Below are 24,338 nucleotides of genomic sequence, written 5' to 3' on the forward strand. Positions count from 1 at the left end.
GCACCCTCGTTTTTGTCTCACCTGCATAGCAGAGTGAGATTATAGACGTCGCTTTTCCGACGACGGCAGCGACATCAACACCAAATCTTAACCGAAGGTGAAGTTTTTGTAATGACAGCAAAACTTAAAAAGTATATAGACCTAGTTCATGAAACTTGGCCATGAGGTCAATTATTGAAGTATTACTGACCATTCTGCCTGAGTTTCATGTCACATGACCAAGGTCAAATGTCATTTAGGGTCAATGAACTTAGACCATGTTGGGGGAATCAACATCAAAATCTTAAAATAAGGTCAAGTTTTTGAAATGTCATAACTTAGAAAATATTTGGACCTAGTTCATGAAACTTGGACATTAGGTTAATCAAGTATTACTGAACATCCTGCTTGAGTTTCACGTCACATGACTAAGGTCATTTAGGGTCAATGAACTTTGGCCGAATGGGGTTATCTGTATAATTACCATCATAACTGATATTTTATGGATCTGATTCATGAAACTTGGACATAATTGTGATCAAGTATCACTGAACATCCTGTGCAAGTCTCAGGTCACATGACCAAGGTCAATGGTCATTTAAGGTCAATGAACTTTGGCCAAATTGGGGGTATTTGTTGAATTAGCATCATAACTTTGAAAGTTTATTGGTCTAGTTCATGAAACGGACACAAGAGTAATCAAGTACCACTGAGCGTCCTGTGCAAGTTTGAGATCACATGATTAAGGTCAAAGGTCAATTAAGGTCAATGAACTTTTGCCAAATTGGGGGTATTTGTTGAATTACCATCACTTTGAAAATTTTGTCTATTTCATAAAACTTCAACATAAGAGTAAGCAAGTATCACTGAACATCCTGTGCACATTTCAGATCACATGACCAAGGTCAAAGGTCAATGAACTTTTACCATAATGGGGGTATCTGTTGAATTACCATCCTAACTTTAAAAGTTTACGAATCTGATTCATGAAACTTGGACATGAGAGTAATCAAGTATCTTTTATCATCCCGTCCAAGTTTCAGGTCACATGACTAAGGTCAAAGGTCAATGAACTTTGGCCATTTTTTAGGTAATTATTAGAATGCTGTCATAACTTTCAAAGTTTATAGATACATGTATAGTGTAAAATGTGGATATAGGGGTAATCAAGTATCACTGACAAGTTTTAGGTCACATGATCAAGGTCAGATGTCAATGAACGTAGTATTGTATCATATGAATGGTGTTTTGTGAATAATTATTTTATAATATATATATTAATAGTTTTCAAAGTCAGCACTGCTGCTATATTGAATAGTGTGATGCAGGTGAGACCGCCAGAGGCATTCCACTTGTTTCTTCTACTTATCCTCCTACTTCCCTTCCTCATTATTCTTCTACTTCTCCAAGTTCTCCTTTGTTCTAATCATGCATGTGTTCATTTTAAGTCATGTATACCCTTTTTTATCCTAAATATGGTTTAATATGCCATACACTATTTACAGCAGTGTACGACACTGACGCTGGTCCAACGGTCCCAGGCCAGTAAAAATTGCTGTTAGTGTTGAGCCAGTAACTTTTCCGAAAAATCCAGATTTACTGGTCGAACATGAACAGTAAAAATATATTGAATTGATACAAATGATATTTTCTCCTCTTTTGTAAATTATAACTCTCTACAATTGAAAAATGTTTCTCATGAATTATGTGATATGTTTACTATTTCTTTTTTTGGGGGGGGGGGGGTTAAAAGCAATAAAAGACAGCAAAATAAACTCCAGTCTTTTTTAATGTTTTTTGGTGACCAGTAAATTTTAGATTCTGACCAGTAAAATATGGAAAAACTGGGTATCTACTGGTCCAACATGAAGAGGTTGGACCAGTAGAAGAAAAGTGTTGGTGTGGAGCCCTGAATTACAGTATTGCATTCAGTATGTGACATGCACATGTACTTTTTAATTATGCAAATAATACCACTGTTATGAAACTTTTAATATCAATGTGCAATTCAGTCTTTGTATTAAACTATGATCCATTATTTAATAAATACCATACAATGTGCAGGGGAAGGCGGGGTAAGTTGTGACACTTTTTGCATTTTGCATGTTAGAAATGATATGACTAGTACTATTGTAGAAATAAGTACCTTGCCTTTAAATTTGATTCTTGGGAAATGTTTTTCACCTACATATAACTTTCTACCCCCACACTGAAAGTCATCGTGACCTTTGAAAAAAACGATGTCAAATGGCTCAACTTGCCCCATATACATGTATGGGGTAAGTTTGAGCCACCGTCTGGGGTAAGTTGAGCCACAAAAACTATGTACAAAATTAAAAGTCTTCACTGGCTAATTCTCTATAAATACTAACTTCCTTTAAAAGGAAAAAAGCAGTCATGTAAATTTGCTCCTTTCAGCCTGTATTTCAATCGATTTTTATGGTTTGTTTTTTAAGATACATTACCATAAGAATTACCATGGCTCAACTTGCCCCATGCTGTTTGGCTCAACTTACCCCAGTCCGAACTTAGTGCGATAATTTTGTATCCATACATTTATTATGCATCCATCATATAAAAGACTATGACAAGAATGAAGATCCATACCTGGACTAACAATGTTGTTATCATGTCTTTACTACATGTATATTTAAAGACGTGTGTGTGAATAAAGCACTTATCTATTTCACTCTCTTTTTTGCTTTTTTGGCTGAAATTCATACTTTTCCCTCGAAAATACTACTTTTTGTTTTAAAGTGGAAAACAATGTAATGGGGTTAAGGGTTATGCTATGGGTCATCAATACATGACACCACCACGATGTCTGACTCATTCATTATTGGCCTGGGGCTGGTGGCTCAACTTGCCCCTATGCTCAACTTTCCCCTGCCTTCCCCTATATATATGTATCACAGACCATGGGCACTGTGCAGACTCTGGGCACTTTCACCATTATGATACATATGTCACATCATGGGACGCCTTGGTCTATTGTTAAATGTGGCTCCTGCTTCCTGCTAATATTTTTTTGTATGTTCTCTTTCTTTACCTCCGCAGCAATCTCCAAAGTCATCTGGCCATCGATTTGTTATCTGTTCTTGTTCTGTAGTCCGTCTATTTTCGTTTCGTTTTGTGTCTTTGTGTGTGTGAGTACTTTTATTCTTTTCAGGTCTTTGAAGGAAGGAGGAAGTCATGTTTCAGCCAGCGTTCTCCTACGATGGCAACGTCCTGAGGTTGGGGGATTCAACAAGAGCCAGAGCCTACACCAGACCAGAGGGATTCAAGATACGCCCAGCAGGAGAAGTCGAGAAGGAGGCCAAGAGGGAGGTCCAACGCCTAGGTGGAGACCCAAGTCATCGTCTGTCTGTGCTGGCCTTCTCGAGAGTGCAGTTTGGCAAGTTCCCAGGACAGACCTTCAAGTGGCTGGTGGAGAATGCCCTGGGATGGTGTGCCAAGTTGGTATGCAGCTTGGAGCGAACTGGGGAGGAGTTTGACCCAGAGAGTGACCAGTCTGTCAACAAGTTTGCCCTGAAGGAGTACCTCACAGCATTTTCCGAAGGGCGTGCCGCTGTTGAGAAGAAGAGGAATGAGGAAAGAAGAGAGATGGGGAAGCGCCAGACAGCAGGATGCAGCCAGAGTGTGAGTGGACGACCTCCAATGACTGGATCCAACAAAGATCAAGGTATGGCCTTATACAGTTTTCTCACTGTTTCACCTATTCTAAATTATGACACCTAGATAGATCCTTGTCATTTGATTGGTTGTTTGATATCGATCATTCAATCCATATTACAATTACGTCATCAACCGTGCAATTTTGGATCCGTACGATTTTGTCCATTGCACGCGCACACAGCTGCAGGCACTACAAGAAAAGGTGTTTGCAGCGTGTGTGTTGTATGTACGTGATAATCAACTGACATTGCATATTTTGCAACGAAAATGATAAATTTCATATGAAAAGTAATATATTTAGGGGTGTCATATAAACCAAATAATGAATGTTCTTTTCATTCGTGTAATGGACAGAATACTTCATTTGGTGATGGATGAAATGAATGATCCATTCAAGGGATCATTTCATCTTTCACCTCATGAAGTATTCTGTCCATTGCACTCATAAACATTATTTGTATATGGGTGTTGAAGTTACTGAACACTCTAATTTGAAATCAACCAAAACGACATGCAAAGATTTCAATTGGAATGCTTTTGCAGATATATATGTAATGGGAATCCTTTTTATTGAAGTTGATGTAAATGAATGTAATTGATTGTAAAATATGTAGATGCCACCTATTATAGCATGCTCTTTTATTTTTATCATCCTCCTCATCATTGGTACTACATTGCAAGTGAATCTATATGTCATGATAGTTGGTATTTATGTACTACAAAATTGCCTCCGAGAAGAAAAATCTAATTGAATGCTTAATCACTACCTGAGCATCTTTTGTGTGCTAAGGGAAAAAATGCCCATCCTCTCCTGATACCTATTTTAAATCTGTTTTAAAGTCATAAGGGTTTGGAGTTGTTTGGTGATTATAATGTGATGCAATTCTGAAATGATATGAATGATTTTATGTATTTGTATTGATAAATTTATCCTGACCTAGTGTTTTTTTTATTTATTAATATTTTAATTAGCTTTGCAGCAATTGCGAGTGTTCGTTTTATTCATTGATTTATTTTTGATTTATAAGGATTTTTTGTCTTCCTCTTTTAGTAATGCTCAATTCTTAATGTTTTTTTTTCCTGTAGAAGCCACTACATCAGGAACAGTGACTTCAACTTGCCAAAGAGCAGTAGTAGAGGAAGAGGATAAGACAGGTGACTATGGTTCTTTCTTATAATGAATGTTGCTCCTTTTCTAGACATTGAACTTATCAACAGAAATATGTACTGCCATACAATTTCATAAAGTCAGCCACTAAAATATATCCTTTTGTTAATGTGCACTAGATATATAGTGGTCGTGAGTATTCAGGAAGCACGAATATAGAAATTAATATATATGTTTTTGTCTCACCTGCGAAGCAGAGTGAGACTATAGGCGCCGCTTTTCCGGCGGCGGCGGCGGCGGCGGCGTCAACATCAAATCTTAACCTGAGGTTAAGTTTTTGAAATGACATCATAACTTAGAAAGTATATGGACCTAGTTCATGAAACTTGGCCATAAGGTTAATCAAGTATTACTGAACATCCTATTAGAGTTTCATGTCACATGACCAAGGTCAAAGGTCATTTAGGGTCAATGAACTTAGACCATGTTGGAGGAATCAACATCGAAATCTTAACCTGAGGTTAAGTTTTTGAAATGTCATCATAACTTAGAAAATATATGGACCTAGTTCATGAAACTTACACATAAGGTTAATCAAGTATCACTTAACATCCTGCATGAGTTTCACGTCACATGACCAAGGTCAAAGGTCATTTAGGGTCAATGAACTTTGGCCGAATTGGGGATATCTGTTGAATTCCCATCATAACTTTAAAAGTTTATGGATCTGATTCATGAAACTTGGACATAATAGTAATCAAGCATCACTGAATATTTTGTGCAAGTTTCAGGTCTCATGATTAAGGTCAAAGGTCATTTAGGGTCAATGAACTTTGGCCGAATCGGGGGTATCTGTTGAATTACCATCATAACTTTGAAAGTTTATTGGCCTAGTTCACTAAACTTGGACATATGAGTAATCAAATATCACTGAACATCCTGTGCGCGTTTCAGGTCACATGACCAAGGTCAAAGGTCAATGAACTTTGGCCGAATTGGGTGTATCTGTTGAATTACCATCAAAACTTTGAAAGTTTATGGATCTGATTCATGAAACTTGTACATAAGAGTAATCAAGTATCACTGAACATCCTGTGCGAGTTTCAGGTCACATGATCAAGGTCAAAGGTCATGTAAGGTCAATGAACTTTGGCCATGTTGAGGTTTTTTGTTGAATAACCATCATATCTCTGTAAGTTTATTGGTCTAGTTCATAAAAAGTGGACATAAGAGTAACCATGTATCACTGAACATCTTGTGCGAGTTAGAGTAGTATTCAAAGTCAGCACTGCTGCTATATTGAACCGCGTGATGCAGGTGAGACGGCCAGAGGCATTCCACTTGTTCTATTATAGACTCCCCTTGCACCTGCAATTCAAAAGTTAACATATGCACAACTGCATTTATTAAGATTGTGTTTATTAGTGTGAACAATGACTGTATGATATCTGTATAGAGTAACTTGATAATGTTAAGAAAAGATTATGCCGTGCATTTCTGACAAAGTTCTTTGCACATTTATTTTTTGTAGAGTACCTCCTGACTGAAGGATGGAAGCAGACACTACCATGTCATGACCACGAGTGGGTGTCACATGCTTTGTTCAAGGAATCGGCCTGTGGGAAGCCTGAATTCGACATGCAGAGGATAACCCAACTTTGGTTCTACCCACCTGAACCACAGTTCGTCCCAGGCCAAGCTCCCAAGCCAGCATGTTACTTTGCAACCAAACTGCTGATGTGGATGCCCCACAAGCTTTGGGGAGTGAAGGTTCTTTGCCCCAACCAAGAATGCAACGGTCAGGAGCTGTTATCAGCCGGTGTCTACTCCCATGTGCAACAGGTCATGGACATTGATGGATTCTACAACATGGGTGCTGAGTACCTGGAATGCAGAAGGTGTCACAAGAAGTTCATCAGTTGGAGCAAGACCATCCTAGACCAACTGGACACCGGTCCCCGGCTGTCATTCCCGGTGGTGCTCACATGCAGGTTAGTGCACACTTATACTTCATCGCACCCGAGACTGCTCTGCTTTTTCAGATAGAAATGGTTCATGCTGGGTTGTAGTTCGAAATGCAATGTTAAACAAAATATTTCCAAATCCTATGACAGATGGAAATTCGCACTGATATACCGATTCCTAAATTTCTTCTTTTTGCTACAGAGGTGCTTGTGACAAGAAAATTGTCGTGATGCTGCGAGACAGGACACTTGGCAACGGACCATTCCAGATGATCGGCAAGCTGAAAGAGGTCCACACCGATGCTTGGCTTGCAAAGACTGCCCACTATTGCTCTGTGGTTGAGGAATTCTTCAATGCCAGTGAGAGGGGCCTCATCGATCAACCAAACTGCCCACCACCACCCGCAATGCCTTCTCTTCCCACGTATCATTGGCTCCTCACGGTGTACTGCAACGATGTGCTGGAGCGCATTGATGAAGTGAAGGCTAGCATCACATCTGTATTCGGCCGTATTCTGAAGATTGACTCGTCCAATAAGGTGAGTAGAAACCGTCCTTTAGTTTATGATATGTTATCAACTGTAACAAGTGGATTAGGATTATAAAAGGAGAATGTTGTGAGAAAACATAAAAATTGTAGAATAAAATTGATGAGTGTTTGAGAACAGTCAGAAAGTTCTGAGCATTCAAATGTTGGCAATGCAACTATTAAAGATTTATGATGTTGCACTTGAACAAGTCTCCATTTTCAACACAAGATATATACTCAAAAACATTTATTTTCTGCTCTCTCTAAAGGTAGAACAAACTCTAAGGCCATGATATAATTTTTACAAACTCTATTATGCCCAGCCATGAAAAGAACACCTGGTACCTGTAACACAAAGCTTAGCAATGATCGTAGAAGAATTTCTTTATGATTGATTGCATTGACTACAATGTACAATCAATCATGAAAATCAAGCCTATGATCTATTGCCAACCTTTGTGTAAAGGGCTTCAGATCTATGCATAGACTTTATAAAAATTGAAGTTAAGTATGTACACTATGGGGGAAGGGGGGGTTGGCTTGTACAAGTGTGACATCACATATCTTTATGGCATTGCCCATTTCAGGATGTCCATAACACTAGTGATGTCAAAATTGAAATGCTCGTGAATTCCTTATTACCTATTCATATTGTTTAAATCTTTTGTTAATTTGGATATTTCATTTTCCATGTTTTATGTGTTAACTAGCACCGTTCTAAATTCATTATGTTATTGAAATATGATTGCATATTAATAGTGATTTTTTTCTCTCCAGATATTGTATCATGTTTCTTTTTAACTATTCAGTGTAATTTAGTCCATAGATGGCACTTAAAGTTGTGACTGAAAATAAAACACATTCTGCTTGTGCTTTTAATTTTCTGGATTTCAAATTAAGACATGATGGATAATGGTAATCCCCATACTATTTATTGTTTATTACTTCACCCATTTCTTCTATTTGTGTCTGTACGCAAATATAATTGATATTCATTCCATTGAGATGAATTCAAATTCAATTTATCTTCTTTACTTCGCAGATCACAAGGAAACTGAGAGGCGAGTCAGCAGGGACTGCTGCATGGGCAACCAACGTCGGCAACGAGTCTGGACAAGTTCTGATGTCCGTGATGACTGTTGGTGAGGGAGCCGGTCTCGACGAAATGATCAAGGGCATCCAGAGACGGTATGCAGCAGCGGGCCAACCTAGACCAGAGCTTCTGTACGTGGACAGAGGCTGCTGTGGTGCGGACTCAATGATCTTCAGGGAGTGGCCAGACATGCCTGTCCGACTCGACGTCTGGCACTTCATGAGGAGGCTTGCTAGAGGATGCATCAGCACCAAACACCAGCTCTACCCGTTCTTTCTGAGACGGTTGTCAGCCTGCATCTTTGCATGGAGTGCAGATGACCTGGATCAACTCATCGCTGCAAAGAGAGGTGAACTCAGGGACCAAGGCATCGCTGAAACTTCTGATGAGGTCATCCTGAAGCACCTTGGAAAGAGCTCGATTGCACGACACTGCAGACGAGTGACCAGAGGAACGGAGGAGACTACCCAACTCATCGGAGATCTCTTGGCTTCCTTGGATGGCGAGAGAGGACATAACACACACCGTGTTCCCCTCTTTGACTCCGACAGAGTGTGGGAGATTTGGGACTCGGAGCAGAAGCACATCGCTTGCATCCAAGATCCACCAGGGGTGCAGCTCTACACCAAGACAGGAGAGACGGTGAAGGGTGGCATCACATTGCCTGTGTACAGATGTGCTAGAGGGTTGTCATCGTTGGAGTCCTTCCATCTTCACATGAGCCGGTTCATCCCTGGTAAGTTCATGTCCTGTATCACAACGTATGTAAAACAAGTTAAACATAATGACAGATCTTTCAATGTTAGGTCATGCTGATGCTACATTATGTAACTATTATGCATGTCTTTATTTCTACAGGTTTCTATCTACATTGCATTTGTGTATCGGAAGTAACCGGCAATGGATGGATAAATTTCATAAATTCAAAATACTTTTGTTCATTTCATTGTTCAGGGATATCAGCCAACAATGTCCACTTCCAGGCCTACCTTCTTGAGGGGGTACATAGATGGAACTGCGATCGTGCAAGGGATGTTGAAGCTGCCACTGCACCTTCCCACGTGTCATATGGCACCTACTATGAGTTGGATGTCAACCGGTTGACCGAGAAGCTTTTCGGATGTAAGCTCAACCCTACAATGACTGCACCCCTGGAATACACAGGTATGCCAATTTATTTTCTAAATATAGTCCAATCAAATGTGACTCAAAATAGTCTGTGAAGTGTATCAATACTCCATAGAATGTTAGAGTTTTATATAATCATGGACCTATCACAAATAGACATTCAACGAATCCCCTCCTTTGGGCCAAAGTCCGTCACCGCTAATCCATTTATAAACAGAGCGCTGGCAGCTGACACCCATCAAGCCGGTCGTAAAACACGCTATCACTGATGGACAGTGGAAATCAATTGTGCACTGCTCCTACCCATTGCGATGTTGTTCATTCACTTTATCAAAAGCAACGCACATCAGCGAACGTTAGCGCTCTGAAAATGATTGCATAAATAAGAAAACAGGCGTGCATAAACATTTTTTACGTACATCGCAAATAACCGCACATGAAATGCATTGACATCACCTTGCAGATCAGTATATTTACTTCAATAACTCCATACATCTACTTGATTTGCTAGTTCAGCCCTCTGGACTGCCATACCCGAATAGAACTCCCAAGGATTTAAAAAGCGCGAGCGCGCCCTCTCCCGTTCAGGCTTACTACCCACGATCACCGCGCAATTAGCGTCCATCTTCCTCTTTTGCTTTCGGCAAGCCACCTGTCAAGACGTGCTCAGATAAGTCTCCTAAGAGCTCAAATCTTTTTGAGCTTTGGTATATTATTTTCGCTTATCTGTGGTGCATTCTCCCTTTTAATTTCAATCTTTCCATTTGTGTGTAAGATTGTGTTCAGAATTTACACTTGGCGTGACTTTTTAGACGTGTTTTTGGTGACACTTAAATTGTTTTTCTAACGTTTGAGTTCTCGTCGCGCCGCATCGCTAGCGCGTTCGCGAGGCACCGGGCTTGGCCTGCCTACGTGGCAGCAAGCCTTCACCACCTGTCATGGTTATTGTTCTTCACGTTCAAAGCGTGGTGGCTTTTGGTGCCGTTTTTGAATTAATTTCTAGACAGCCTCTACACTTTGTTGTCGAGGGTGTTATTGTTATTTCTTTTTGCAGGTTGGGATCTTCAACTCTGTTCCTTCCTTGCTTTCTGGAATTGATTTATTAAGATTTTCGATTGATTATTGATTGATTAATTCTTCAATTCTCTTTCCTTTCTGTTCTGAATAAATTTCTTAATTGATATTTTATTCACAGGCGGATCTTAAAGCTCAATTCGTTTTTCCTTCTGTTCTGAATAAATTTCTTGATTGATATTTTATTCACAGGCGGATCTTAAAGCTCAATTCCTTTTTCCTTCTGTTCTGAATAAATTTCTTGATTGATATTTTATTCACAGGCGCATCCTAAAGCTCAATTCCTTTTCCTTTCTGTTCTGAATAAAATTCTTGATTAATATTTTATTCACAGACGCTTCGGGGATTGTTTAATTCGGCTTACGCAATTATACCTGATGATTGTTTGGTTATTCAATCCCCCCTAAAAAAAAAAAAAAAATTTTGTTCTTTACAGGTGGGGTCTCCTTCCTGTTAGAAATTTTTTTGACCTGTCCCGGAATTGTTTTCTTCGTTCAATTCCCTCTTCCCTCCTAGTCTTATATATTTTTTATTTCGACAGGCGGGCTCTACGATTCCCTTTGAGGATTTACTGTGTCGTTCTTCCTCTTGGAATCGTTACTAGAGACGTTCCTCCTTCCTCCTGTTCTGAATTTCTTTACCTTTCCACAGGAGGTTACTTTTTTTTTTTTCCTCTTGGAAATTATCGTAAAATTTCTCTTATCTGGAATTATTTGTCTCTCAATCCCTTTTCTTCCTGCTCTGAAATGCTTGTTTTTGTGTTTCTTCGCAGGTGGAAAGTTCGTTCTCTTCTGAACTTGCATTCAATTTTGAATTTTTGTTTCGAATTTTTCCTTCGGGCACAAAAAAGAGAATATAGTAGGGGAACCTTGTAGGAGTTTCTTTTTTCAAAGTCTCCGACCTCCTTTTTATTTTCTTACAGGCAGATACCTAAACTATTCTTAGTTTCTTCTTCCTCCCTACCCCTCCCCTCTTGTTTTGTTCTGTTTGCTCAAACAAACTCCTTTTAGGAGGAGGGAAAGACCACTCCGGTCTCCACCTTTAATCTAAGCGAGATCTTTGTAAAAAAAAAAGAAAAAGAAAAATTCTTGTTTTTCCTTTTTCAGGGTAGAGAGAGGTATCTTTGAATGGGACTAACACAGCCCCAGAGGACCTGGTGCCCTCCACGGGGACCGTCCCGATTGCAAGTTACAGAAGTCGGCCGCCTCCAGGCGAGCAGGAAGGACGCCGCGGTGAGCGCCCAGCGGCGGTGAGTATGAGGGTGCGTCGATCAGCATTCCGAATTTGCGGTCGGATGCTAAGAGAAGGAAGGCCGAGACTGTGGTGCCACGGTCTCGGACAAAGGAAAAAGTGGTAGCCAAGGCTTCCAAGCCTAAACTAGGTCCTGCCGCCGCAGCACCCATAGGGCTATGCGACCCACCGGCTACCGGGTCACCAGAAGTCCGGAGGGAGAGTGCGGTTCTCTCCCCCCGGCACAGGTCAGGATCTCTGCCGTATAAGTCGTCCTCCGTTGACAGCATCGGGAGAGATCGCCCAGCCCCTGACCGCGAGAGGCGTCACACAGACTGTAACCACAATCTGATCGTGACCACAATCTGACCCCGTCAGATTCGGGTGAAGTTTCGTTGTTGGCGGCCGCCCTGCCAGGGGCGGCAAATCGTAAGAGATCACCCGTGCCTCTTGTGCCTTCTTCTGCTCCGGCCACGCCGGCGGAGCCCGCAAAATAATAAGAAGAAGAAGAGGTCGAAGGAGAGGTCGGCCAGCCCTGTTGCCATGGGCATTCCTCCTTCAGACCCTCTTATCGGTGGCCAGATGTTACAGTCATACATGTTATGCTGCTATATTCTGCTACCGCGAGAGGCGTCACACATCGGGCTGTGACCACAATCTGACCCCGTCAGATTCGGGTGAATTTTCATTGTCGGCGGCCGCCCTGCCATGGGCGGCAAATCGTAAGAAATCACCCGTGCCTCTCATGCCTTCTGCCCCGGCCACGCCGGCGGAGCCCGCAGAAAGAGAAGAAGAAGAAGAGGTCGAAGGAGAGGTTGGCCAGCCCTGCTGCCATGGGCGTTCCTCCTTCAGACCCTTGTGTCGGTGGTCAGATGTTACAGCTATTCATGCTGCTACATTCTGCTACCGCGAGAGGCGTCACACATCAGACTGTGACCACAATCTGACCCCGTCAGATTCGGGTGAAGTTTTGTTGTTGACGGCCGCCCTGCCAGGGGCGGCAAATCGTAAGAAATCACCCGTGCCTCTTGTGCCTTCTTCTGCCCCGGCCACACCGGCGGAGGCCGCGAAGAAGAAGAGGTCGAAGGTGAGGTCGGCCAGCCCTGTTGCCATGGGCGTCCCTCCTTCAGACCCTTGTGTCGGTGGTCAGATGTTACAGCTATTCATGCTGCTACATTCTGCTTTCGAGTAGTGCGGGTTCACCCCACCCTCGACGTCTACTCACCCCGCTGATGCCCCTGAGCATCAAGCGAGACAAGTGGGCAATAACCACCAGACACCCGGGAAATCCTCGAGCGATTCTGTTAAATCGCCAGCCAGTGCACCGACTAACCGGGTGCCCCAAGATCGCGTGTGCTTTCCAGCATTTTCGTCGATCTCAGAGCACGTGTCCCAGCCGACACGCGGGGCCACCCCGGCGCTTACTGGACAACCCCCCGGTTCAGTCCATAGAGCGAGACTCCCTTTACGAGGACAACACCTATCCCGCGGTCGACTTTTCAGTAAGCGCTCAGGCGCTGCTTGACAAGTATCTACCTCACATCTACCCTCCGAGTGGGGGTATTGATGAAGCAAGGGAGTCCATATTTTCTCGCCCCGCCTCTTCAGGCGCTCCGAGCTCAATCGGCCGAATTGGGGGTCTCGGAGAGTGACGGGGTCGCTCTAGACGAGGCGGCTCCTACGACGAGGAAGCCGCCAGCTCCGTGGGTGTAAACCCACCCCCGCTCTGCTGCTGCCCGGAAGCGCCAGGCTCCGGCGCCGCCGTCTCGAAATTTTCAAGCCTCTCGAGGCTAGCGAGAAGGCAGAGGCAGGGGGGGGGCGATTATTTTGCAGGTTCTCCCGAATTCGCCCTCTACGTCAAGCTCACATACGGCGACGACTCCTTCAGCGGTAACTCTCTCCATTCTTCCCCCTAAGCGGGCCCGTAGATTGGAGGTATGAATCTCTTACATACCGCATGCCGCACTTCTCTCGTGAGAATGTTTGGCTGCTTTGAGAGGACAACCTATCACGTCCGCGGACCGTCCGCCCAGGCGACGGGACCGTCGCTTTTCTGGCCTGAACCTCACTTTCTATTCGAAAGTAAGGGTGCCCTGTCTTACTTAGCTCCTACCCTTGCAACGCCAGAGTCAGGGCTAGTACAGACACCCGTTCTCCAGCGATCGCCGCTGAAGAGAGGGCGACTCTGATATGAGCACCATCACCGCTCAGCGGTATGTCTCACTATCTCATAGCTCTCCGAGCTTATGAGTATGTATATCGGATCTGAATGTCACGGCGATTAAAAGTTCTCCTGTGCTTAATAATCGCTATGCCTTCACCACCCGGTGCATTATGGTTATGTTAACCTATTTGTCTCGTATTCGGGCGGCTCGTACGAACCCTGCCCGAGCTGCCATCACCGGTCGTCCCCCCGGACACCGCCGGCAGCACCCGCACCGAATACGTGGAAGGAATCAGCTTTTCATATGCTAGATATCCCTCCTGTTGACATTCACAGCTGTTCCCCGAGTCTTTCCCCGGTTGGGTAAACATCATCTCGGAGGAAAGTAACCGCCGTACATCTCATGAGATTGTTGGCTATGTACGCGCGTTCAAACTTGTTTAAAGCCCCAGGATTCTCTGTCGGCATTCTATGCCTACTTTCTGGGCACACCCACCGTACCGGGTCGGCGAGTTCACACCAAACTGTACACCGCCAGACCATCGGTCGAGCTCTAACTGTCTATCTTATAGACTGCCCTCTATGTGGGTCAATCTTGCGGGCGTCTCCGCCGCTCCCTCCTTGTGCGGAGTGGTCTACGGTGGATGTCTTTACCGTGCCCGTTAGTCGAATCGGCTTCTTTCTTAGAATTTTTTTTTTCACGGCACACTCGAGTCGCCCCGCATGCTGCTTTCATCCTCCTTCCATGCAAGGCATGTGGCCAGGGTCACCGCACGACCGAGGATGATGTAACAGTGGATGGATGTATGCTTATGCCTTCCTAACCACGATCACTACGACCCGCCTTCTCTCGGGCCGACTGTGGATGAGCCTCTCCATGTAAGTGATTTACTTCACTGGAGTTCTTCTTTTAGAAATTTAGATTCTCATCCCCCGCTGCTTAGGGCGTCATTTTTGCCGCCCCCCGCAGCTTTTTGGAGCTCCTTATCTTACCGATATCGGACTGTTCCACGCTGCCGCAACCGGCGCCGGCGGTGCTCGCTCTTACGATCACCTGAGAAACAGGCCTTGTGACTGTTTTCATAAACAACTGGTTCTCACCGCAGACTGATGGAAATTTTGTGATTACTTCCTCAAGTCTCCTTCGCTTGTTTCTTCAAGCGAGGACTTCGACACTCTTAGCCAGTTTCCGTCCCTAACTTGATAGGACAGGGCCGTTGCTACCTCATTCGATTCCGTTGGGAATGTAACGGTTGAGGTATCATATCTGGCGATGTCTGTTCGTTTAGAGCATCTCTTGATGGTCGTTTACACGTAATATCGTGACAGATTTTTTTTCGCCAGCTCCCTCTGGCGTACACTTGCTGCTGCTAGGGATTCCCCCGCCCAGCGGACAGCCATCGCAGCCTAGCCTCACGGGCTCTCTCGGCGATGGTGGCTTGAGCCAAGCCACCTCTTCCACCGCGGGCACTGCACCCTCAGATGGGTGCTTCAATCAGTATGGGAGAAAGGGGATCCTGAGTTCTCTCTCGATCACTCGGTCTAACACACTTTTGTCGTGATGTGTACCGCGCTGTATCCCTGACACGCCCGGTTGAGCTGTTTTGACCAGACTGCTCTATTCTACATAGGCAACATGTCCGCGGCATTCCTTTTTAACAGGATGGCACTCAGTCGCTTTCTCGACCCTTGTCTGCCTTACGAGTGGTTTTCTTCCTAAATCCCTACTCTCCGTCGTTCCTGGTCCCCTTCGGACCGCTAGTAACTTTTTACCACAGCTCTCTATCAGAATTCTGCAGATTTCTGCCCTCACGCATTTGAGACAGATATCGAATTCTGGGCGCTTTCTCCCACGCGGAGGCTTCCCCTACAGAAATTTCCAAGCTTGCGGGAAGCGTGCGACTAGCTTGCGCAAGCTTGCGGCATGCTAGTAACTAGCATGCGGTTAGCTTAATAAGCGTGTGATATGCGTGCAGAGTAATAGTTAAGCGATCTTTTAGCGAGCAGGGACTGTTCGCTAGCATGCACTCGCTTATTAAGCGAGTGCCCTGCTAGTCGCATGCTAGTTACTAGCAAGCGGCACGCTTAAATTTCGGTAGGGGTTCTGAGATATCTCGCCTTCTCAGATTGGTCGATTGATCACTTACTGAGCCTTAAAAGCTTCAGTTTTCCGATCACGATTCTTGTTGAAATTTTCAACAAATTTCGATTCTTACGCTCTAGTCAGCAGGTGATGTTGTTCTCCTGACACTAGGCCGAGGGCCCATGATACTTAGTATTCCTGAGTATACAGGGCATTCCTCTCGAGGACATTTTTGAGGGCCGCCTTTTGGCGCTCAACTAACTCCTTCACTTCTTTCTACTTGAAGGACATTCCGTCCAGCGAGGCGAGATTTGCTGCTTCGGCGCTTAAAGCAGCTGCGGCTTTTTCCCCCTCTCCCTAAATTTCGTTGTTTTTGTTTTTTTCTTTTAAATTTTCTTAGGCTTACAATTGAAAACATGCCTCCCTACGGTTTGAGTCCGTGCTGGTCTAGCAAATCAAGTAGATGTATGGAGTTATTGAAGTAAATTATGAAAATACTTACCTGATTTTCTTATTTACGAGATAACTCATACATCTACTTGATACCCTCCCACCGACCCTCCGCCTTGCGTAGCAACATGTTTCAACGTATGGGCTTGCGAAAGGTGAGGAAGATGGACGCTAATTGCGCGGTGATCGTGGGTAGTAAGCCTGAACGGGAGAGGGCGCGCTCGCGCTTTTTAAATCCTTGGGAGTTCTATTCGGGTATGGCAGTCCAGAGGGCTGAACTAGCAAATCAAGTAGATGTATGAGTTATCTCGTAAATAAGAAAATCAGGTAAGTATTTTCATAATTTACGGCAAAGATGCAGTTGAAAGTTGACGGAGAAATGTGCAGAAAATTGTTAAAAATGCATCTATTTCGGACAATATTGATGTCGATAGTAGCGCTTACCTTCGGTCAGAAGTTGATTTTCATTTGGGCGAAAAATTTCCACATTTATATTTCAAAAATCTAATTTTGCAATAGAGACATCATAATATTCAGAAAATAAAATCAAGGTGCTACATAAGCACTTGCCCGATTGCCCGGGGCAAGTAAAAGTTAGAGCTGGGCAAGTGTTTTGAAGTAAAGACCAAAACTACTTGCCCGAATTGGGCAAGCAAAATTCTCACAGTAGAATGACAAAAATTAGGGTCAATATGATATACTGACCCTAATTTTGGTCATGGCAGGCAAGATAAAATCACTTTGGAAAAAGAAATGCAATAACAAAGATCATTTCATGTCAAAAGAGAGAAAAAAGTCATTGGTTCATTAAACCACAAAAACTTTCTTTTGGAGAGGTAAAACCTTTTTTTCAATGATTTTTTTCAGGCAAGTGAAATAGATTTTTGGGCAAGTATATCCCAACTATTTAAAAATTTACTTGCCCGAACTGGCAAGTGCTTCTAAAAAGTTATGTAGCACCCTGAATATCACCCTCTCTTTATCCTTTTCTTTTCCTTTTTTTTGGGGGGTCGTAAATTTTTTTTCTTGGTCATGAATTTTATATACGCCCGTCTTAGATGGGAGGAATTATGATATCACGCTTGGTGTCCGTCTTAACATTTCCTTGTAAACACGATAATTTCAGTTTGACTTTACCTAGGCTCATGAAATCTGGTGTGTAAGATGGATCCAAGGAAGCCTATTGGTTTTGAGGTCATAAGGTCAAGGTCATAGTGACATATTTTTATCTTGCCCTTCTGCAGTCCTTGTAAATGGGATAATTTCAGTTTAACTTAATTTAGGCTCATTTAATTTGGTGTGTATGATACTAGCATAGATATAAGCAATTCTATTGATTTTAAGGTCAGAAGGTCAATAGTGAAGTCGCCACTTTCCACTTGTTTGACCAATAACTCCATTTTTTGTGTTATAGGCAGGTATATCATGTGCTCGCATTAGCAACCTTTTTTGTTTTTACCCCCAAGCCCCCAATCTGTATGCCATTGCAAATAAATGAATGGTATAAACTTGTTTTATTCCCAGAATTTTATTCCAGCCGACTTAAAAAATCTTTATTCCTTTCTGTCGATTCATTCATTCATTACAGGGGAGCTTATCGGCCTGGAATATCTCTTCAATCAGACCAACGAGGAGCTACTTTCCATGCATCCTGATGAAGGCATGGTCGAAGGAGATGATGATGGCGAGGACGTAGGACGTTGGGAAGAAGAGGACGTAGAGGACCCGACTCAGCCACCCCCGGAGTTTGGAGTAAGGCCTGCTTCATCCCAACGTTCCTCGACAGTGTCAAGCCAGCAACCAGGAGCACAGGACGTCAGCAGTGAGTACATGTATTTGCAATATATGTTCAGATTAATTTCTTTCAAATGTGTTCTTTTGTCAGTTCATTCTTACTCTTTCAAATCACAAAATAGTATTTTCAGGGCTGGTAAACAATTCGATACTTAAATTTAAAGCCAGAATTGATGTTGCGTTCAATATCGTTGCATTTTTTCTAAGCCTGAGTCATATCGATTATTTTGAAAACCGGTGTTCGACAGCTCTAATTCGATCGAACATCGATGCATCGAATATTGAAGGTGGGGAAAATGTAGTCTTTTGTTTTTGCGTCGATGCGATGCGCTTTGCATATGCACTACGCACTGACGGTATGCGCTGGCGTTGGCCAGGTGAGCGTCGCACAAGCAGATGACAGAGCAAAGTACGTTTGTGTTTACCATGATCACAAAACACACAAAAAAAGGCCAGGGACCAAAGCAGAATTCTTCCCAAAATATCTTCAACAATGATATTTGCAGATGACAACATATAAGTTTAAAGTGAAACAATAATAAAGACATGAATCACGCAGAGTCGATCTGAATGATTTTCGGTAAACTAGCATTCGCAGTCCATTCACCAGCCCCGTCCGCAGCTCCGTACACTCACTCTCTCGAAACGACAGGCGTGCTTGACGTCAGCGCCAGCAAACAAGTGCAATCAACGGAGAGCGCTGTAACTTGCCTGAGATTGTGTAGTTGGATCCAAAATGAGCTCCAAATAAATTTATGGGAATGAATACGTAATTTTCTTTGGATGGTCATTTGAATTGCTATTCAATGCTGATATAACGATTGTGAGGAAAGATTGTGGAATATGAGTTATGACGATGTTCGAGAATTAATCCTGATAATGACAATCCAGTTTTTTAGACGCAATTGAGCATGCGATCAAAATAAATATGAATGTTTCGAATCGAGCCCTAAATTCATCTAAATTATTACGATTTAACAAGATTTTATGGTCATACTAAGAATATTGACGATGTCAGCAAAGTATGTTATGTTCATATGGAAGAATTAATACTGGGATTATTTCTATTGTTATTTCATCTCTGGACCGGACGTCTCCAAGCTAGCTCCGAGAAAATAAGCACAATGCGCATGCGTGTTCGATGACGTATGACATATTTTCCCATTCATGAAATCAGAGCCCAAAGTTGGGCACAAACTAGCTTCAAATTGATGGGGAAAAATCAAACGCAATTTTCTCTGTTTTGTCATGTAAAATGTAATATATGGTGATATTACGAACTTGAACAGAGTTTTTGCATGTACATGTAGACAATGTTCGAGAATCAATCCTGACGTGATGATTATTTTATTTAGACTTGTAAGCATGACAAGTGCACTAGCTCGACTCGAGAAGTCAAGTCGATCGTCATGAGATGTCCGCCATTGAAAATTGAAACGAAATACAAACGTTTCACATCAAGCTCTAAATTCATATTAATGATTATCATATGCAAATTATTGTTAAATATTACGATTAAATAATGTTCTATGGTCATGATATTAATATTGTTCATGAAAGCAAGATTTATTTTACGTTGATCGCGTCAATTTTCGGCCATTTTCTGGTTTGATTAAAGAACAGTACTGCGCATGCACGATCGATGGCCATGACTTCCGAATTCCATTCATGAATTCATCGTGCATAAATTATCTCGGCACGAGCAGACGAGTAAGACTCGAACTATGATCGAAATAAACTTCAAATTAATAGTGAATAGCATCATAATTACTCAATCGGTTTCATTTTGGGGGCAATAGAAATCAAGTAAGTAATAGTAAAGTTTGACATTACTGATATTTCGATGATTGATTGTGTAAACCAAACGAATCGGCCGGCCGACATATTTTTTTATTTTTTTTCGATGCACCGATTTTGCAAAATCTGCATCGGTGTTCGATGACATCGATCGAACACCGATTTTTAAATCGATTCGACTCAGGCTTAGTTTTTTCACAACATCACTACTTTATCTGTCATGGTATCATTTTCTGTATCAATGTATTGTTTATAGCCAAGTTGCATATTCCATAATAACAATTGAATAAACCTGCCAAAACCCAATGATAGAGCCTCTCACTGACTTCCCAACAATGAAAGTAAGTTATATTTTACCCTTTCACTTTATCAACAGCAAAACCACGGACAGACAGATCCCACACGCCCAAGGCACGTGCAACAGTATCGCGTGCTCCAGATTCACCACCGCCCACTTCCGCTGGGATTGGGAGAATATCCACAGCACCTGCAACTGTCTCCCGGGCACCCGATTCTCCAAGGGATGACACACCAGAAAGTGGAACACTTGCTGGAGATGAAGAAGTGAACAATGTCGAAGATGTAGATCTTAGAGAAAAGTCTGATGTAAGTACTGCTATTTTCATTTGTAACATAAAACAAGGATGATTTATTTTGTAAAGCGACTATGAGCATGACATGAATTAACATTTGTTTTCCTTATTCAGAACAAGTTGCCTGTAATGTTTGGTTTGGTCTTAAATACAAACTTTTCTTTTTCAGGGCTAGAGACCTTCAGTTCATTTATATGTATTAATTATTCTGTCTATATTAAGTTTAACTGTGTATTAAAGAAAAAAGGTGATTTGCTAAATAAATGTCCATTGAAAATGATGTATATATGTTTGATTTTGGCTGTTTATACCCATTGTGCATTTCTCCTTTGTTAATTCCATAATATGCATTGTCTACTTTATTCTGATTTTACTTTTTACAGGAGGAACACACAGGTCGCAGACTACTCAAACTGAGAGGTAAAGATGATCTGAAGAGCACCAGAGACAGCGCCAAAAAGAACCTAGATCCGGCCTGTCAGCAAGAGAAAATCACCAAAGGACGCTTCAAAGTCAGAGGCACACAAAGGTATGTAAATTCAACTCTTAATTTGTCTTCTTGGTGATTAAAAATTATGCAATCCAGAGCTTCCTCTTTGTCCAATTTTGCTAGAAAATTAAACCTAAAAGAAAAATAGAAGTATCGACATCAACATTCTCGTGAATATTACTTTACGTGATCACATCTTAAATTTTTTGTCTTACCTGCTTAGCAGAGTTAGACATAAGATTAGTCAAGTATCACTGAACATCCTGTGCGAGTTTCAGGTCACATGACGAAGGTCAAAGATCATTTAGGGTCAATGAACTTCGGTCATGTTGGGGGTATTTGTGGAATTGGTATCATAACTTAAAAAGTTTATGGATCTATTCATGAAACATAGACATAAGGGTAATCGATTATAAATTATTGTTTTGCATACATCTCAGATCACATGATCTTGGTCATGGGTCATTTTGGGTCAATGGACATAGTATTTTTTTATCATATGAATGTTTTCTTTTGTGAATAATTCAATAGCTGTTTTCAGAGTCAGCACTGCTGCTATATTGAATCGAATGTGAATACAGGAACATAATAAGTAGGGTCCTTGCCTCTATTTGCATTACATTCAACACCCAGTTACATTTATTAGAGATTAATCAACATGTCCTCATCCAATGGATAAAATCTGTAATTATTAAAATTTTCACCAGTAGGAAATTATGTCTTTAATTGTGTCAAAATTTATTTTTGGTATTACAAAGTTTTTTTGATGTAACATTGGATTGTATCTGTAGTAAGTTTGTCTCCCTATGAAATCAAACTTATATCATTTGTTTCTCTTCATTTCCTTTTTCCATTCTTCCATTCTTGTATAGGCATAAGCAGAGGTCCAGAGGTGAGGAGAGCAGTGCACAGGGAGCTTCAGCACCTAGACCTAGGAGGACTGCCCGCAGATCTGTGCCGCCACCAAAGGAGAAACCACCTACCTCGCCACCACTTCCCATCCAAAGGCCTGTCCAGTTCCCGACGATTTCCAACACAGTCGGTCAGGCAACGATGAAGGTACCAATAGCACAACCAACATTTGTTCTGCTTCCTGTAATGGCCGTACCATCAACCCGTGCATCCACCCCTGCCCCAACTGAAGTCTCTGTCCCTGGATTCCGGTCCATCCAGCCCACACCTCCTAACTGGCGGCCCAGTGTACCACAACCGAGTCTACCACCAACTTCATCACTCCCGAGGTCCACCCATTACAACAGGAAGCGCAGAGCACAGCAACGACTCGAAGGACAGGTTTCTACCAAGGTTTACAAGCCCCGGAAAGGTCCGATTGTATGCAGCCAGTGTCATCAACCAAGGGATCAAGAGCATCACACCCAATATTATGGCAGCTGGTATTGTGATAGATCCCAGAACCAACCCTTGGCTGAGTGGAAGACAATGATGTCAGAACGGCGACTAGCAAAGTTGAAAGCTGAGGAGAAGAAGGCCAAGAAGGACTAGAGCAATGGTACATGAGGAAGAAATATGTTCATTAAGACGGCAGGGAACAACTTCAAATCTCAAAACTTTTGAAAGACAGTGTGTGGCCAGCATGGACATTTTGCTACAATAATACAGTACCGCCACTTTATTTTCGGGTCACTGGCAACTAAACCAACGCCACCAACTGGAAGCATCTATGCCTGTGGGAAAGGGAATTAAAACCTCATTCAGGATGTAAAACAACACCTGTTTATAGAGTGATCACAAGTAGGAGGGCAGCTATTTATAATATGAATCGTTGCACCAGTCAGGCATGAATGGCATCAATTTTATAGATTTAAAAGGACACACCTTTGAGAAACCGGGAGGAATCGGAAGATATCAGATTCGAGTATAGAGAAAACAAAATCATATTGCAGGAGGACTGTGGACAGCTTCATAGTTAATTACATCAGAACAGATAAAAAAGGGTCATACATTCATTGAAAAATAAGGACAGGATTTCCAGTGAAAGCCATGTGGAAGATACAGAATAGAGGAAGCATATTACAGAATGACAACACTGGCAGCAAATTAGCAAAGATCAAGTGGAGTGTAGCGAGTATTTCAGCAATTTTGAAAACAATGCATTCAATATGACAACTACAAAAGCAGAAGTGATACTTCAACAGTTTCTGAGAAATGGACTGACAGATTATAGGCTAACATCTGATAGAAACTCATTTTCACCGCCACAAAGTACCCCCGAGGAGCTCTGGTTCTTGTAATCATTGAGCATCTCGAGTGGTGACTCAAGTTATATCGACATTCACAACGTCTCGGTGCTATAGTACGATATCCATGATGGATAAGCATTGAGGACTTAGTGGAATGTACAACAGACTTCTCTCAAAATTAAACATAAAAATGAATGTTGGATGGGATACAACACAGTACTGTACCTTAGACAAGCAACCCCTAAGGTGACTAATTTCTTTCGATCATTCACGGGTATCCTTGTGAAGTTCCATATTAAATATGTTGAGCATCACTTGCGATGACCTGTTGGAATGGTCTCTTAGAACTAGTGTGATAATGTCAACTAGTTTTGGTTTTTAATGCTGCCAAAACAACCAACTTTCTTCGAATTGATTTCTTGCAATTTGTATTGAAAATTGGTTGATGTTTTGAAGGTCCCAAGCCCTTGTCAAAAGCAGAGGGAAAACCAAGTTATATTTCGTGGGCAATGCAGGGAAAGGATGAGAGAGGAAGTGATTGAAAGGATTGGGGAAGCGGAGAGAGAATTGCAAATTTTTAGCAGTGTGGGTTCTTTTCAGAGAGAGCAAAGAGTAAGTGAAAAAGAAATGCATTTCATTTTGAAATAAGTTTGTAAATAAATGAATAGGTTAATAATCAAATGAGAAGTTTGTAACATTTGGACTTGCTTAATTGAGATTTTTTTTTTTACTTTTTAGCAGTATGGGATATGTGACATTTTTAGTGCAAATATGACTGATGACCTTTTTGCACAAATGTGAGTTGAACCTTTTTTGTAGTATAAATGTCAGTGACAAATGTCACAACTTTTTACTACACACGCTTAAATCCATATGACTTTGTTCTTTTCACACATGCGATTTACGACCTTTTAGTAGAAATGTGGCTTACAGCCTTTTACCACACTCACAAATGCATGACTTTGTTGAAAAAAACTAAATTCATG

The 24,338-nt window shown here is 42.0% G+C and overlaps 1 protein-coding gene across 1 annotated transcript in view; it reads left to right on the forward strand.

Moving 5' to 3' along the window:
* Positions 1-23,734, forward strand: part of LOC121431891 — a 37,730-nt gene extending 13,996 nt beyond the window's left edge. Inside the window, exons 2-11 of the mRNA XM_041629672.1 lie at positions 3,037-3,661; positions 4,741-4,809; positions 6,294-6,753; positions 6,929-7,265; positions 8,298-9,084; positions 9,303-9,512; positions 18,066-18,299; positions 20,445-20,674; positions 21,045-21,190; positions 22,024-23,734. Of these exons, the coding sequence (XP_041485606.1) occupies positions 3,172-3,661; positions 4,741-4,809; positions 6,294-6,753; positions 6,929-7,265; positions 8,298-9,084; positions 9,303-9,512; positions 18,066-18,299; positions 20,445-20,674; positions 21,045-21,190; positions 22,024-22,654 (3,594 nt within the window). The 5' untranslated portion in view covers positions 3,037-3,171 and the 3' untranslated portion in view covers positions 22,655-23,734. The remainder of the gene's footprint in view (positions 1-3,036; positions 3,662-4,740; positions 4,810-6,293; positions 6,754-6,928; positions 7,266-8,297; positions 9,085-9,302; positions 9,513-18,065; positions 18,300-20,444; positions 20,675-21,044; positions 21,191-22,023) is intronic.
* Positions 23,735-24,338: the final 604 nt, after the last annotated feature.

Source organism: Lytechinus variegatus, chromosome 18, assembly GCF_018143015.1.
Source record: "Lytechinus variegatus isolate NC3 chromosome 18, Lvar_3.0, whole genome shotgun sequence".
In the NCBI taxonomy this organism is placed as follows: domain Eukaryota; kingdom Metazoa; phylum Echinodermata; class Echinoidea; order Temnopleuroida; family Toxopneustidae; genus Lytechinus; species Lytechinus variegatus.